At 33.1% G+C, this 12,963-nt stretch overlaps 2 protein-coding genes across 4 annotated transcripts; one reads left to right on the top strand and one right to left on the bottom strand.

The window, feature by feature from the left end:
• The first annotated feature begins 2,448 nt into the window (after positions 1 to 2,448).
• LOC114408897 (enhancer of rudimentary homolog) lies at positions 2,449 to 5,521 on the top strand. The gene is made up of 4 exons (XM_028372097.1): positions 2,449 to 2,814; positions 3,100 to 3,193; positions 4,488 to 4,608; positions 5,239 to 5,521. The coding sequence occupies exons 1-4, from the start codon at positions 2,812 to 2,814 to the stop codon at positions 5,327 to 5,329; spliced, it is 309 nt and encodes a 102-aa protein (XP_028227898.1). The 5' UTR covers positions 2,449 to 2,811; the 3' UTR covers positions 5,330 to 5,521.
• A 330-nt stretch (positions 5,522 to 5,851) lies between these two features.
• On the bottom strand, positions 5,852 to 10,849 carry LOC114408895. 3 transcript variants are annotated; one of them, XM_028372094.1, is made up of 8 exons: positions 10,723 to 10,849; positions 10,037 to 10,576; positions 9,389 to 9,726; positions 9,146 to 9,293; positions 8,248 to 8,588; positions 8,019 to 8,169; positions 7,087 to 7,430; positions 5,852 to 6,846 (listed from the first exon to the last, which is right to left on the bottom strand). In XM_028372094.1, exons 2-8 carry the CDS (start codon positions 10,536 to 10,538, stop codon positions 6,052 to 6,054), a joined length of 2,619 nt encoding a protein of 872 aa, XP_028227895.1. In that variant the 5' UTR covers positions 10,539 to 10,576; positions 10,723 to 10,849; the 3' UTR covers positions 5,852 to 6,051. The 3 variants fall into 3 exon arrangements, with proteins under 3 accessions (XP_028227895.1, XP_028227897.1, XP_028227896.1); XM_028372096.1 differs by having other exon boundaries at positions 10,037 to 10,548; XM_028372095.1 differs by having other exon boundaries at positions 10,037 to 10,542.
• Positions 10,850 to 12,963: the final 2,114 nt, after the last annotated feature.

The following is a 12,963-nucleotide window of genomic DNA, read 5'->3' as shown; positions in this document are numbered from 1 at the left end:
GGTCTTATCTTTTAAATTTGATTTAATTTGATCATTCTGTTAATTTAAAATTAATGTCGTTAATAATTTTAACATGAGTAGGGTTAAAAATACGACAAAACAACACTTCCTTTTATGAACATGTTTTTGCATGCTTAATTAACATAGTGATTTATAACTGCTACTATAATATTTAATAATTAAAAAATTGAAATAAAAAATTAGCATAGTGTGTGTGCATGATTTCGAACTTGTCCCGCTCTACTGTAGGAACTCGAACTTGTTTCCTCAAATCAAATACGGGGTTTTGTTGTCCCACATGTTTTGATCAATATAAACGAAAATCAAATGATTTTTTTGAAGCATGTGAATAAAAAAACTTTTTCATGTTGCAGATTTTATGAAATTTAGTTTGTTTTAATATTTTTTTTTTTTATTCTGCGAGTCTACCTTTTGTAATTGATTGAGGAATTCAGGTCAACTCTCCCATGCAAGCAATATATTAAAAAATCATTTCATTCCAATCAAGAATGAAAAAGAACAAATTGGATGAAATTTCTAAGTTGGAAAAATTCGTTTTCTACTGCACATGTTTAACATGACCTGCTCCATTATTTCAATTTAGGGTGTTTTGATTTGAATGTATCGATCTAAAATAATCCTACCAATTCTAAGATTCATGGAACAAAAATAATTTTCCGCAAACATAAATAATTCTTTGCAAAAGGATCACTATAATAAGACTCAAAATTCTCTCAGATCATAACACGTTTTTTATTTTGCGCAAACTTTTACAAACATACATGAAAATGATCATAGAGGAACTAAATCCCTCAATCAATTTGAGGAAACAAGTTTGAAACCTTAGAAGGACAAGTTCGAAATCATGTGCACATGTTCATCTTTTCTTTTAATTTTTATCATTTTTTAATATTGTAGTGACAGTTAATTTTTTTTTTCATTATGTTAATTATGTGTGCAAAAAACACGTCCATAAAATGAAGTTTTTTTTTTTTTCCAATTTTCAACAGACACTATGTTAACATTATTAACTACTTTAGTTCTAAATCGGTGGAAGGTCCAAATTTAAAATATAATAAACCAAATTAAATATAAAAAAGTTATTTAATTAAGTTATTCTTATTCATCCAATTTCAAGATGTAACCTATTTAGGTTTATAGATAAGGAAAAAAGTTATTTTTATCTTAGATTTAAATATAAACAAATTTAATTAATTTCACTTTTATTTAATGATACAATTTCTAAAAGTCATTCATTTAATTATAATTTTTTAAGGATTTACTTGATTTATGATATCAAATTTCTATTAAAAATATTTTAAGAATAATCTTAGAGATTAGTAATTAAATTTCTTAATTAGTGTAAAAATAGTTACTTTTTATTTACATGAGTATGAGAGTAGGATTAGTTTTTTATTTTTATAGGAAAAAAGTAGATTTAAATATATTTTTTATTTTTAATATATAATTAAATTTTACGTTTCCTGACAAATTTTTTTTTTCTATTTATATCCTAATATTTTTTTACATGATATCATTAAATATTTGATAATATGATTTATAATTACTTAAAAACTATAAATATTTATTTTTAAATTAAATTTAAATTATCTGACAATTCAAAATAAGTAAGATCAATTTCGCAGTTTCCTACTTTGTCTTTGTTTTTAACTTTCACATCTAAAACAACTTCATGACTGTCTTCATCTTTACATCATCTTTTTCTTCATCTTTCTGACACATCACAATAACATCATTACATTACAACAATCGCCTCCAACGAGGTTGTCCACGAGTTCCCCACCTACTCCGCATCTGCAAAGACGACCATGTCGAGCGCCTCCTTGGCACCGGAACCATCCCTCCCGGCATCGACCCCTGCATCGCCGTCCAATCCAAAGACGTAACCATCAACGCCCAAACCGACGTCGCCGTCTGCCTTTACCTCCCTTAAGTCGTCGCTTCCTCCATCGCAAAAAAACTCCTCTTTTTGATATACATCCATGGCGGCCTGTTCTGCGCATGCACCCCCTACAATCCCGCCTACCACCACTACCTCAACTTTGTCTCCGCTGCCACCGACGTTGTCGTCGCCTCCATCCACTGCCGCCTCGCCCCAGAAGACCCCCTCCTCGCTGCCTACGACGGCACTTGGGATGCCCTCCAGTGGACCGTTGCCCACTCCGCCGCCGTCGGCCCGGAGCCATGGCTCAACTCCCACGCCGATGTAAACATTGTCTTCCTTGCCGGCGATAGTGTCAGCGCCAACATCGCCCACAACACCGCCAGACATTTCCATGAACGCACTCTATTCTATGTTGATCTTGTGATAGTTTGAGCGGGTTCGCGATCGGGTGTCATTGTAGTTTTAGGGTGATTTGTTGAATTTTCACGTAAGAGGAAAAAAGAGAAGAGAAGAAAAAAATATGAAATAAAAGAAAGAAAGAAAAAATTATTTTTAATTTGATTTTGAGATAATTATTAACATTCTTTAAATTATCACAAATCGTATTATGATCAAATGTTTAATGGACATGACTGTCATGGTAAAGATCTAAAACAAAATTTTTGTGGGAGAGGAAGAAAAAAAATTATCATAAATCAAATGAAAAAAAACATATTAAAGCGAAGAAAATATTATTGAAAAAGGAAAAGTAGCATGTGAAGGGTCCATGTGGCAGTACTGGAGTGGGTGTTGGCGAATTGGAGTGTGGTACCTTGCGTAGTTGCAACGAAGGGAGTTGATCAAAATCGTATTCCTCTCCCTCACGTTGTTGCGATCTTCTTGCTTTGCATCCGTAACTAACCAACATGGTGCCACTTCTTCAACAACCTAATTTGTTTCTTTGCTTTCCGACACAATCATTAATTTTGCATGTTACTTAGGTTTTCGATTTTTCCATCATGTCTAGTCTTATCATTACTTCTTTTTAATTTCCAACATATTCCGTGAAAATCTTCAAATTATTGACTGATTATTGCGTGTTTCCATTCCATGCTCTTATGATTGTATTAATGGCGTACTTGTATATATTTTTCTCTTATTTACATTTACCGAATGTAATTTTTATATTGTGTATTTTGTTTGCAAATGTGTAGGCAAATCGCCACACAATTATTCTGATGCAGGCCTCTACGAACCGAGCAACTAGGACATTTATGGATTTTGAATCAATAACTCAGGCCATGGGTGGTATATTCCTTACCCTTACATCTTCTTATACCTTAGCTTGCTCAATATTTTTTGCAATTTTTTTCCTTTCAAAATCAACTCCAAAACATGTTTATTGATTTAATCATTATTATTATTATTACTTTATTACTCTTAATACTAGTATCTCTTCCATGTTTCTCTTATGCATGCTTTGATTTTGCTTGTAAGACTTGAGTATATATAATACTTTGTGCAACCTTATCAACTGGAAAAAATAATGTCAGGTCCAAATGCTCAATCTTTTGAAATTTGTAAATTCTCTTTTGTTGGAAATCACTGGTCCAAAAGGAAAGTGCTTGCCTAGCTTGCAAATTTGGTTTCATGTACACATTCTTATTAGCAGGAAATAAGCACCTATTGAAGTTTAATGACATAATGGACATCAATATATACATCTGCAAATAAAATTACAATGTTAGATTGGAGAAGGAACACAGTCCTGGTAAACTGAATAATTATGATTAAAATGCATTGAAAATAGTGGATAACACACTAATAGTGGAGAATTTAATATTGATAGCAAAACTTTGGAGATTACTACTCCCTTTGGACTTATACATAAAGGAAAAAGTGTTCTTATAAATTGCACTTAAATATAAACAAATCTAATTAATTTTATTTTATTTAATGTTATTATTCCTAAAAAATCCTTCATTTAATTCTAATTTTATTTTTAATGACTTCTTCTTATTCATGATAACGGGTTTCAATGAAGAATATTTTAGAAATAATCTTATTTTTTTGTTTGAGATTAAAAAATTAAATGATTTTAATTAACTTTCTTAATTAGTATAAAATTAGTTAGTTTTACTTATATATGAATTGAGAGGGAGTAGTTCATAAGCTGATATAAGCCATCAAACAGCTGTTGAACGGTTGGAAGTAGTAGTAGTATTAGCAAGAAGCTGAATCCACAACTCAAACCTGTGACTGTGACATCTGGGTCTCATGTTAACAATTCAATATGTTAAGATAGTTGAAGTAGTTGTATTAACAAGAGGCTGATTCCATAACTCAAACCTATGACATTTGGGACTCATGATAATACTTCAACCATTGTATCAAAGTATCGCTTGTGGGGTGTGCGTGCGTGGACGTGTGTGTATGAAGGGGTATGCCACTGTGGCAAACTTGAAAAAAAAAATTCAAATAAAAATGGATATGAATAGATGGTTGACTTATACTGGTGATTTTGTTACTCTTTGTCATTGCCAATGATTTTACATAGATCACCTGTTAGATTAGTAGAAACTTCAATCTCGTGTTTATACAGGCATATGTGCATTGTATGAAAGGAAATTGAAGGAGTTAAATCCGACCATCAGAAATCTCTCTTATGATATCGTGGATCTCTACAACTTCATAGATGGTCTTGCAGACATGAGCGCATTAGTGTCTCTCTCTCTCTCTCTCTCTCTCTCTCTCTCTCTTTCTAAGTCATGATTCTTGAGCAATAAGCATGCATTATACTCTGACTGATTAGTTAGTACAAAGTATATATCTATGACTTATCTGTGTTTTATGATTTTGAGACTTCATAGAAAAAAGGAAGAAAAAAAACATAGAAAAAGCGAGAGGATATACCAATAACCAATTGCTTTGTACTCTTTGCAATTCCGGGCAAGGTTTTACTGCTCAGTAGTAGATTGCTCATTTTACCTAGCATTGATCATTAGCTAGAAGCTTAATCTGTTAAAGGTTCTGTTCCTTACGACATTCAGATTGAAATGTATGACTTCTAAGAAAAGTATAACGAATCATATATCTGTTGGCTTTGCTGAAATAGAGACTTTGCTTTATTTTTTTTTTCCATGAGAAAATTGATAGTTTACCCTGCCAATCTCCTTTTGATAAGAACATGAAGAAATCATGGTATTGCTGCATCATTTGCTATCTTTACCTGCTATGACCATTAATAAGAAAAATTTCAAAACGATGTAGCATTTTATAATACCTAAACTCAAGTCTACGTATTGTGTTTGCCGTGACAGTAACTACCATGGCTGTTTGGTTTCTACTTGCAGTTATGATCATTCAAGTCATGCTTACGTGCCACATGATCGACAGTGGATTAAGCAACGAACATTTCAACATTTGAAGAAACTGCTACGTTGATTGATATGTGGCATCCTTCAATAATCCAATTTCAAGCTATTTAATGTAAAGATAATCAAGAAGTGTAGAACATTGTTTATCTAATGTTATTATGCGGGCTATGCTCTAGTCAGTATGTTGTTTAACATAACAATTTAACTCGCTCTTGAATTGGACAAATGGCAGAGATGCTTTCTAAATTGTTCTTATTTACATCTATGGCTGTCCACAAGTTACTTTCAAAACCAATCTTGATTATTGAACTTAAATACGATTTAAAGAAGAAGAAAAAAAACAATTTTAAATGATACAAAGAGAATCATTTTCCATTTAATATAGCAATGCACGTCTTATCGAATAAAATAGGTACTGTTATCTTAAACGCTACTAAAGTTGCATACACACAATGAAGACAAGTTCCACCGAAGAAATTGAAGTCAAGAAGCTTTCAAATTTAATCAGCCAAACTTTTAAGTTTCTGGCCTAAGTGTGATACGACAACAAAAATATAGTCACCATCGCACACTAGAAGAATTTTACCTCTGACTAACAGCGTAGTTATGAACTTAGATCCATCAAGAAAAAAAATTCAATGTCAGTAATTTAGTATATGGCTTAAGCTTTATGTTGCACTGTACACAGCCACACTACGATGTGGATTGTTTCTAAGATTTTGCTAGCGATGAAAAGGAAAATCTGGACAAGGAAAAGTTCAAAATTTTATAAGCTATATACAGTTTGAGTCATGTGGGCTTTCCCTGACGAAGCTTTCTAAGCAACCACTTCTTTCGCAAAGAGATATCCAAAGCTAAAAATATCTTAGCCTTTCTCTCATCTTCCAACAGATCACACGCATCCATTACTAAGTCATCATCTACGTCCGGCATAGCTCGAAGTGCACTTAAAGCATCGTCAAATGATGTATTGTTGTTCTCTTTATCATTCATCAGTGCCTTAACAGCACTAGCCATCTCAGACAAAGCTTCTTTCATTCCCAGCTTCTTTTTGGGAGGTCTGGAGTCTTGAAACATCATATTAGGCCTTTTTCTGACATGCTGTGTTATTTTAGTGTTGCCACTCAATTCCAAATCCCCACGTGTTCCATTTGTAGCCATTTCGTCAGGGCCTTGTTTATCTTGAGATAATATTTGAGTGTCGCCAGTCACATCCAAATTCCCACAGGTTCCAGATGTCATATCCATATCCACATCTAAATTTCCTGATGTTCCAACGGCAACAATCTCAATTTCATTGCTGCTACTCACAACCAAATTCCCAAATGATCCATCCGCATCTATTTCCTTTGCCCTGCCCGGATCCTGGTCTGATATACCAACACTGCTAACATTAAGCAAACTTTCATTTGTTTCATCCATATCCATTTCAATGGTAAAATCATTTGCTTCCATCAATTGAAGCTGCTCCAGATCACTCACTCTTACATCTGATACTTCCATTAATTTGTTTCCAAAAATCTTGCATAAATCATGGAAAAGATACAAACATTTGTTTTTATATGAGATGGCATCTGGGTGGTCCTGCAAATATCATTCAGCAACAAGTTGCAATCATAAATAAGATTTTGAAGAAACAGTAGTAGCAACCTATTCCACCATAGGCCCCTATGCAAGCAGACACATCTAATCAAGAAAATGGGATACTTGGAAGTGAGGAGGATCAGGAGTATTAGAGAACTAAAAGAAGTAAAAAATAGAGATAACTGCAAGATAGAAAATAGTATCAAACAAAGAACTCTGTCAAAGGAGAGAGGACCAAACCTTAATGTATGCATCCCAGACATCATCCTCAGCATTTAACGTTTGTAGGGTTTCATTCCATGTAAATTCACTGTGACTGAGAATATTGCTGATGTCATCATGTTTTTTCATCAAGCAGAAATATTGATCCATTAGAACCTGCTTATCAGATTGGAGTCCCCATCTAGCGTTAAACGCTTGGACCATGTGCATCCAAGCTTGCTCATTGAATAAATGGCCAATCCTATTTCCTCTATTTACTTGCTCAATCATAAGGTCAACAATATAGTGTTCCATTGATTCTGTCCACTCTATTGTAGAACCAGCATCATAAACATTTGGAAAAAAGCCATTCTTCTGTTCACCTTCAAATTAGAAATATCCATAAGAATCTGGAACACCATCTAAATTTATTTGGAAAATACTTGATTCCCAACAGATGCCGATGCAATTGACCCTATTGGACATTTCACAAGGATAGTGGTACTAATGTGATAAACAAGATATATTCAATCTCAAGCATTGCTCGCCTTCCTATAAAAGTGTAATAGTGTGTTTCGGTAGATGTGTTACAACTTAGAATGTGATACGACAAGCAGATCTGGGGTTCTATTCTATTTTGGTGCATTTGAGAGAGGGGAGGGGGGGGGGGGGCAGGATATGAGGTTAAAAAAATGATACATTTTGCATCCGATTCCATTCCGTCTTCACAGGAAAAATAAACAAAACCATCCAAAGTGTGGTTTAATTGATTTGGTCTAGAATTTGGACATCCCATTAGCCAAGAACAAAAGAAAAGAGCTCAGGAAGGAAGGAATACATGGTTGCCAGTGGAGGTTAAAGAAAATAATAGGAAACTTGTTTATTGCTTTAACCATGCCACATTTATCAATCTACCGGCCTGTGTTATCCAAGATAATGCCTTACTGTTGCAAGTAATGTGAAAAACAAACCTGTTATATACATCGGTAATTCACTACTGAGATCTGCATTATGTGCTAAATGGACGTATCTTGCATCAGAACTTTCCGCTCCAAATATAACACACAATTTCCAATAGTCTGGCAAGGTTTTAACTCTAAGTGATCGAGCTTCAGGGTGTGCCTGCATAACTTATATGTTAACTTAATTATAGAACAATATGAGTCATAAGACACATGATCAGAGTGGAAAATAGGTCACCTTTGTATAAGCATCCCAAACATGATCTTCTGCATCAATCATTTCTCTTGTATCATCCCATGAGAACCCACCCTGTTGAAGAAGATGGTCTACATCATTGAACTGTTTCCTGAAATGTTTGTAACGATTCTTCAGAACATCTTTGTCGTATTGAGATTTGAATCGTTCATTGAAAGTTGTAATCATGTCATTCCAAGCTTGGGCAATGAATGTCTGCCCAAGTCTATTTCCATGTTTGACCTGCTCCAATAACAAGTCAATGAGGCATCGGTCCATTGGGGGTGTCCAATATGTTCTAGTACGATCAGTGCCACTTGGGTTGCGACTTCCTTTTGTTTCACCTTCAGAAAGATATACGACCACAGAGGTAACTACTCAGTTCTCCAAAGATCTTATGGCCTAAAATATGAATTATAACATATTCAAGAAATGACAAGTGCAACAAGGGGATCACAAATACAATCTACCCATGCTAATTATGTAGGTCATTCAAAAATTTACACATCTCATAATTAGATTCATAAATATAAGTTTCTAAGAAGTTAAAAAATTATAATATCTAGATAACAAACATGTCCTAGGTATTTCCATGCTATAAACGCGTGAAGTGACTAAGTGACAATTGCAACAAGGGGATCTGAAATTCCCCTTGGGAGTTGGGAATTTAAAACCCTCATGTTCCAAACAAATTCTTATAGTCTTTTCACACAAAAAGATTCAGGAAATATTTATGAGTTTGTTATGGCTCCATACAAGTATAATATATTGGATGATTTTCCATGAGTTTGTCATGATCATTATGGAAAAAATAGTTAATTTTCTTTAAAATAAAAAATAGAAGCAAGATAATAACATAATAAATTGAACATGCTGATAAAAGCTTTTCATTGCTACTCACCAGCCTTTGTTTCTGATATGACATCTTCATGATTTTTCTCCTGCTGCAAATTACTGATCTCATTTTCAGCCACATTTCTGAATATTAATTCTAAATCACGATAGTTTGGCAAAGTTTTTGATCTATATGTTCGTGCGTGCGGATGTGCCTACAAGAATTTTAAGTCAATCAGAACCAGGAATCTTGTACATTATATACTCCTCAATCACTTCACATACTTAGTCTTCTTGATCACATACATACCTTGACATAAGCATTCCAGACATCATCATCAGCCAAAAGCATTTGTTGTTGTTCATCCCACGAAAAGCCTTGTTTTATAAGATTTGTTATATCACGGTAATATTTCAACAGTTTCTTGAACCGATTCTTTAAAACCCTTCTACCATGTTGACATCCAAACTTAGCATTAAAGAGGGCTAGCATATCTGTCCAAGCATTTTTATTGAATCCATTATCCACTTGATTTCCCCTTCCTAACTGATCCAGCAAAAGCTCTATAAAAAACTGGTCCATAGAAGCAGTCCAATCTGTCTTGGCACGTTCACTACTCGGTACAGCAATGCTTCCCATTCCATCACCTACAAGTCACAGAATAAATAATTAACATTAGCTCACATTACTATTGGACAATTAGTTAGTTTCCTTGCACACGTTAGACTAATCACCAGAAAAAACAATGTTGCTAACAAAACAAGATAGTATACGCACTAACAGTCTAAAGGGTTTTTACTGTGTCAACCCAATAAAAAATTGTCATGTATGATACCTAACATGGTTTCTGATAGGATGACAATGTAAAACTTTTTACATGAGTCAAACTTAATCTCTATTCTGATTTAGTTTCAACTGCAATGCACATTATATGCATAAAGTGAAAGCAATACTCACCCAAATGTTGTCCTTGTACTTGATCATCAAGGTTTACATCATGGCTAGATAAACTATATCTTCCATCAGCAACAGTGTGGCCATATATAACACACAAATCATCAAAATTGAGCACTGGTTTTGTTCTGTAGCATCTAGCATCAGGGTGAGCTTTCAAATAAGCATCCCAAACAGAATCATCATCAGCAGCCACAACCATTTGCCGGGCAGCATCCCAGGAAAAACCAAAGTGAGAAAGAAGGCTCTTGACATCATTGAACTGCTTCCACAAATTGGTGTAGCGAGTTTTCAAGACATCTTTGTCGTACTGAGAACCAAAGTTATCATTGAACGAGGTGAGCATGTCTGTCCATGCTTGCTTGTTGAAAGTGTGGCCAACCCTGTTCCCTCTCTGCAAATGCTCCAACATGAGATCAATGAAATAGCGTTCCAGCAATGGAGTCCAATGCGTCCTTGATCGTTCGGTGCCATTGCTTGAACCACTCTGGCTTTGGACACTCATTGTTCTGTTCCTTGCGAAGCACCAAACAAACGTTGTGTCTGTGTTTGTCAGCAACGTCGTGAAATTTTAAGAATTTACAACAACAACAACAGTGCCCACAAACATAACATGCATTTCAACCAAAAAAAATCACGACTTTCGAGTTTGAACCTAAAAGGGGTGGAAAAAAGTTTGGAGCTTTTACCGGTGGTGATGTTGTGTGACTCAACTGAGAGAGGCAGAGTCCAAGTTTGCACAATGTTGAAAGCTTAACCCTAATCCGGAATAAGGCGCACAGCACTCTGTTTGGCTATACCTGCAATAATCAAATGGGCTATGGGCTGGGGTTCTGTATTCAAATAGATTCACCAAATGCTAAAAGTTTATCTTCCAATTTTAAATTATTAATTGTTTTTTTTTTTAATTTTTACTGTTCAAAATATGCTTCTATATAATATCTTTGATAACCCTAGATTTTACATTTCATCTTTATTGTTCTCTAAAGTCTAAAAATGTACCCCAAAATGTAACCCATTTTTTCTAGTAATAAATGTCTCAAGATATCTATCCATATTTCTTAAGTAAATTTTTATTTTGGTGTATGTCATTGTTTCATTCTTTTAGCATCAACTAGAATTGGGTCGCATTATTTCACTTTTTCCTACTATATATACTTTTGTAATTTTTGAAAAAGTATACTTTCTTTAAAATATTTTAGATAAGATTCTAAAATAACTTATTTATCATAGATCATTACAATAGAACAAATTTAGTACAAAACAAAGTTGACTTCATAAGCTAACGTTGACCATGTCGTAAATAATGTTGTTTTGTTTTATTCGTCGAGGGGTTGAATTAGATTTGCTATCAATATGACGCCAACAAATATTTGAATTATATTTGCAATTGATCTGTCACCCAAAAATATTTGTATCGAAACAAATTTGACATAACAATATCCTTGTTGAACCAAAGGATGAACTTCGCTAGAGAATAGTGTCGTAAAGGAATAACATCGTCAAAGAAGGAAGAGTTAAACGATCAAAGAAAAAGAGTAAGAAAACAATGATTATAATGATAGAATATGAAAGAAAAGAAGAAGGGAACTGAAAGAAAGAGAGAAGAGAGATATTTCAATGGGGGAAAAGAATAAAAGGTATTTATGTAAAATTATTACCAAAAAAAAGGTTTATCTAATAATAAATAAATATGTTTACAATTGCCTAGATTCATAATAGTCTTTATAAGCCCGAATTATTAAGAATTTTGCCGCATGAAATCGACGTATTTAATGGGAATGAAGTATTTTTTTTTTTAACCACAAGTATCATTGGATGGAGTAGAGAACATCATGATTGAATCGATCATGATCGAATCGAATAAAATTACTAGACTAATGCATTTTTAATCTTTTTAATAAGATTAGTGTGTGATTTTAATTTTGAAATATTTTTTATTTAAATTTAACCTTATAATTTTTTATTCTTACCGTCTTCACATGACATTTGAGTGAGAAAGCAATAACGTTATATTTAAATCCACGTATATAAGACCCGTTAAGATTAAGATTACTAAAACTCGAGATTTAGAACCATCGATCGAAAAATATTTGTTAATAATTTATATATGTATATATATATTAATTAGAAAAAAGTCTAACATATTATTGATTTCTTACTTAAAATAAAAAAAATGTGACGTTCCTTATGAAAAAGTAATTATAATTCGTGATTAGCAATTTCTATTGTAATTTATTAAGGGCCTTATTTTTATTGGCTCGTTAGTAATCACTTAAGAAGACTTTCTTTTATAAAATTATAGACAACGCCCCTTTAATATTAATATAAAAAATAAAGATAAACCAAATTTTTTATTTTTCCAAAAAAAAAAATCTCAAAATCACTAGTTCCAGATAGATCATTTTTTTAGGATTATGCCAGATAGATCATTAAGATATGTTTTGTCGAGTTAAAAACAAAAACAAGTAGAGTGGAAGGGTAAAAAAAATATTTGAAATCATTACAAATCAAATGGTTGTTCATTATTCACGTTTAAATAGTTATAATTTCTTTTTTTTACATTAATATAGTTATAATTAATTATTTTTTATATGTAAAGATCCAATATAAGTATTATGGGGTTCATATCAACTTGGGTATACGACCCAAACAAACAAGGTCACTCTATAAATATGAGGTCCTTTCTCTTGTTTTTTTTAACAAAAAATATTCACGATCCGACTTACGAGATCGTCGAGTCCACTTTGATCACATCTATCCTGGTATCCCTCAGCTCCAAATTTTAATAATAATTACATTAACATTTATGAATGAAGTAAGTTTATAAACGCTACACTAGAGATTAGCAATTTAAACCTTTTATTACTATTCTTTGCATATATTTTTTACTTTTTGTCATTGTTTGTGAAACACTAACATGCTTGACT

The sequence above is a fragment of the Glycine soja genome, chromosome 4 (assembly GCF_004193775.1).
Source record: "Glycine soja cultivar W05 chromosome 4, ASM419377v2, whole genome shotgun sequence".
NCBI lineage: Eukaryota > Viridiplantae > Streptophyta > Magnoliopsida > Fabales > Fabaceae > Glycine > Glycine soja.
Note: the sequence above shows the minus strand (reverse complement) of the source record. Positions and strands in the feature narration are given on the sequence as shown.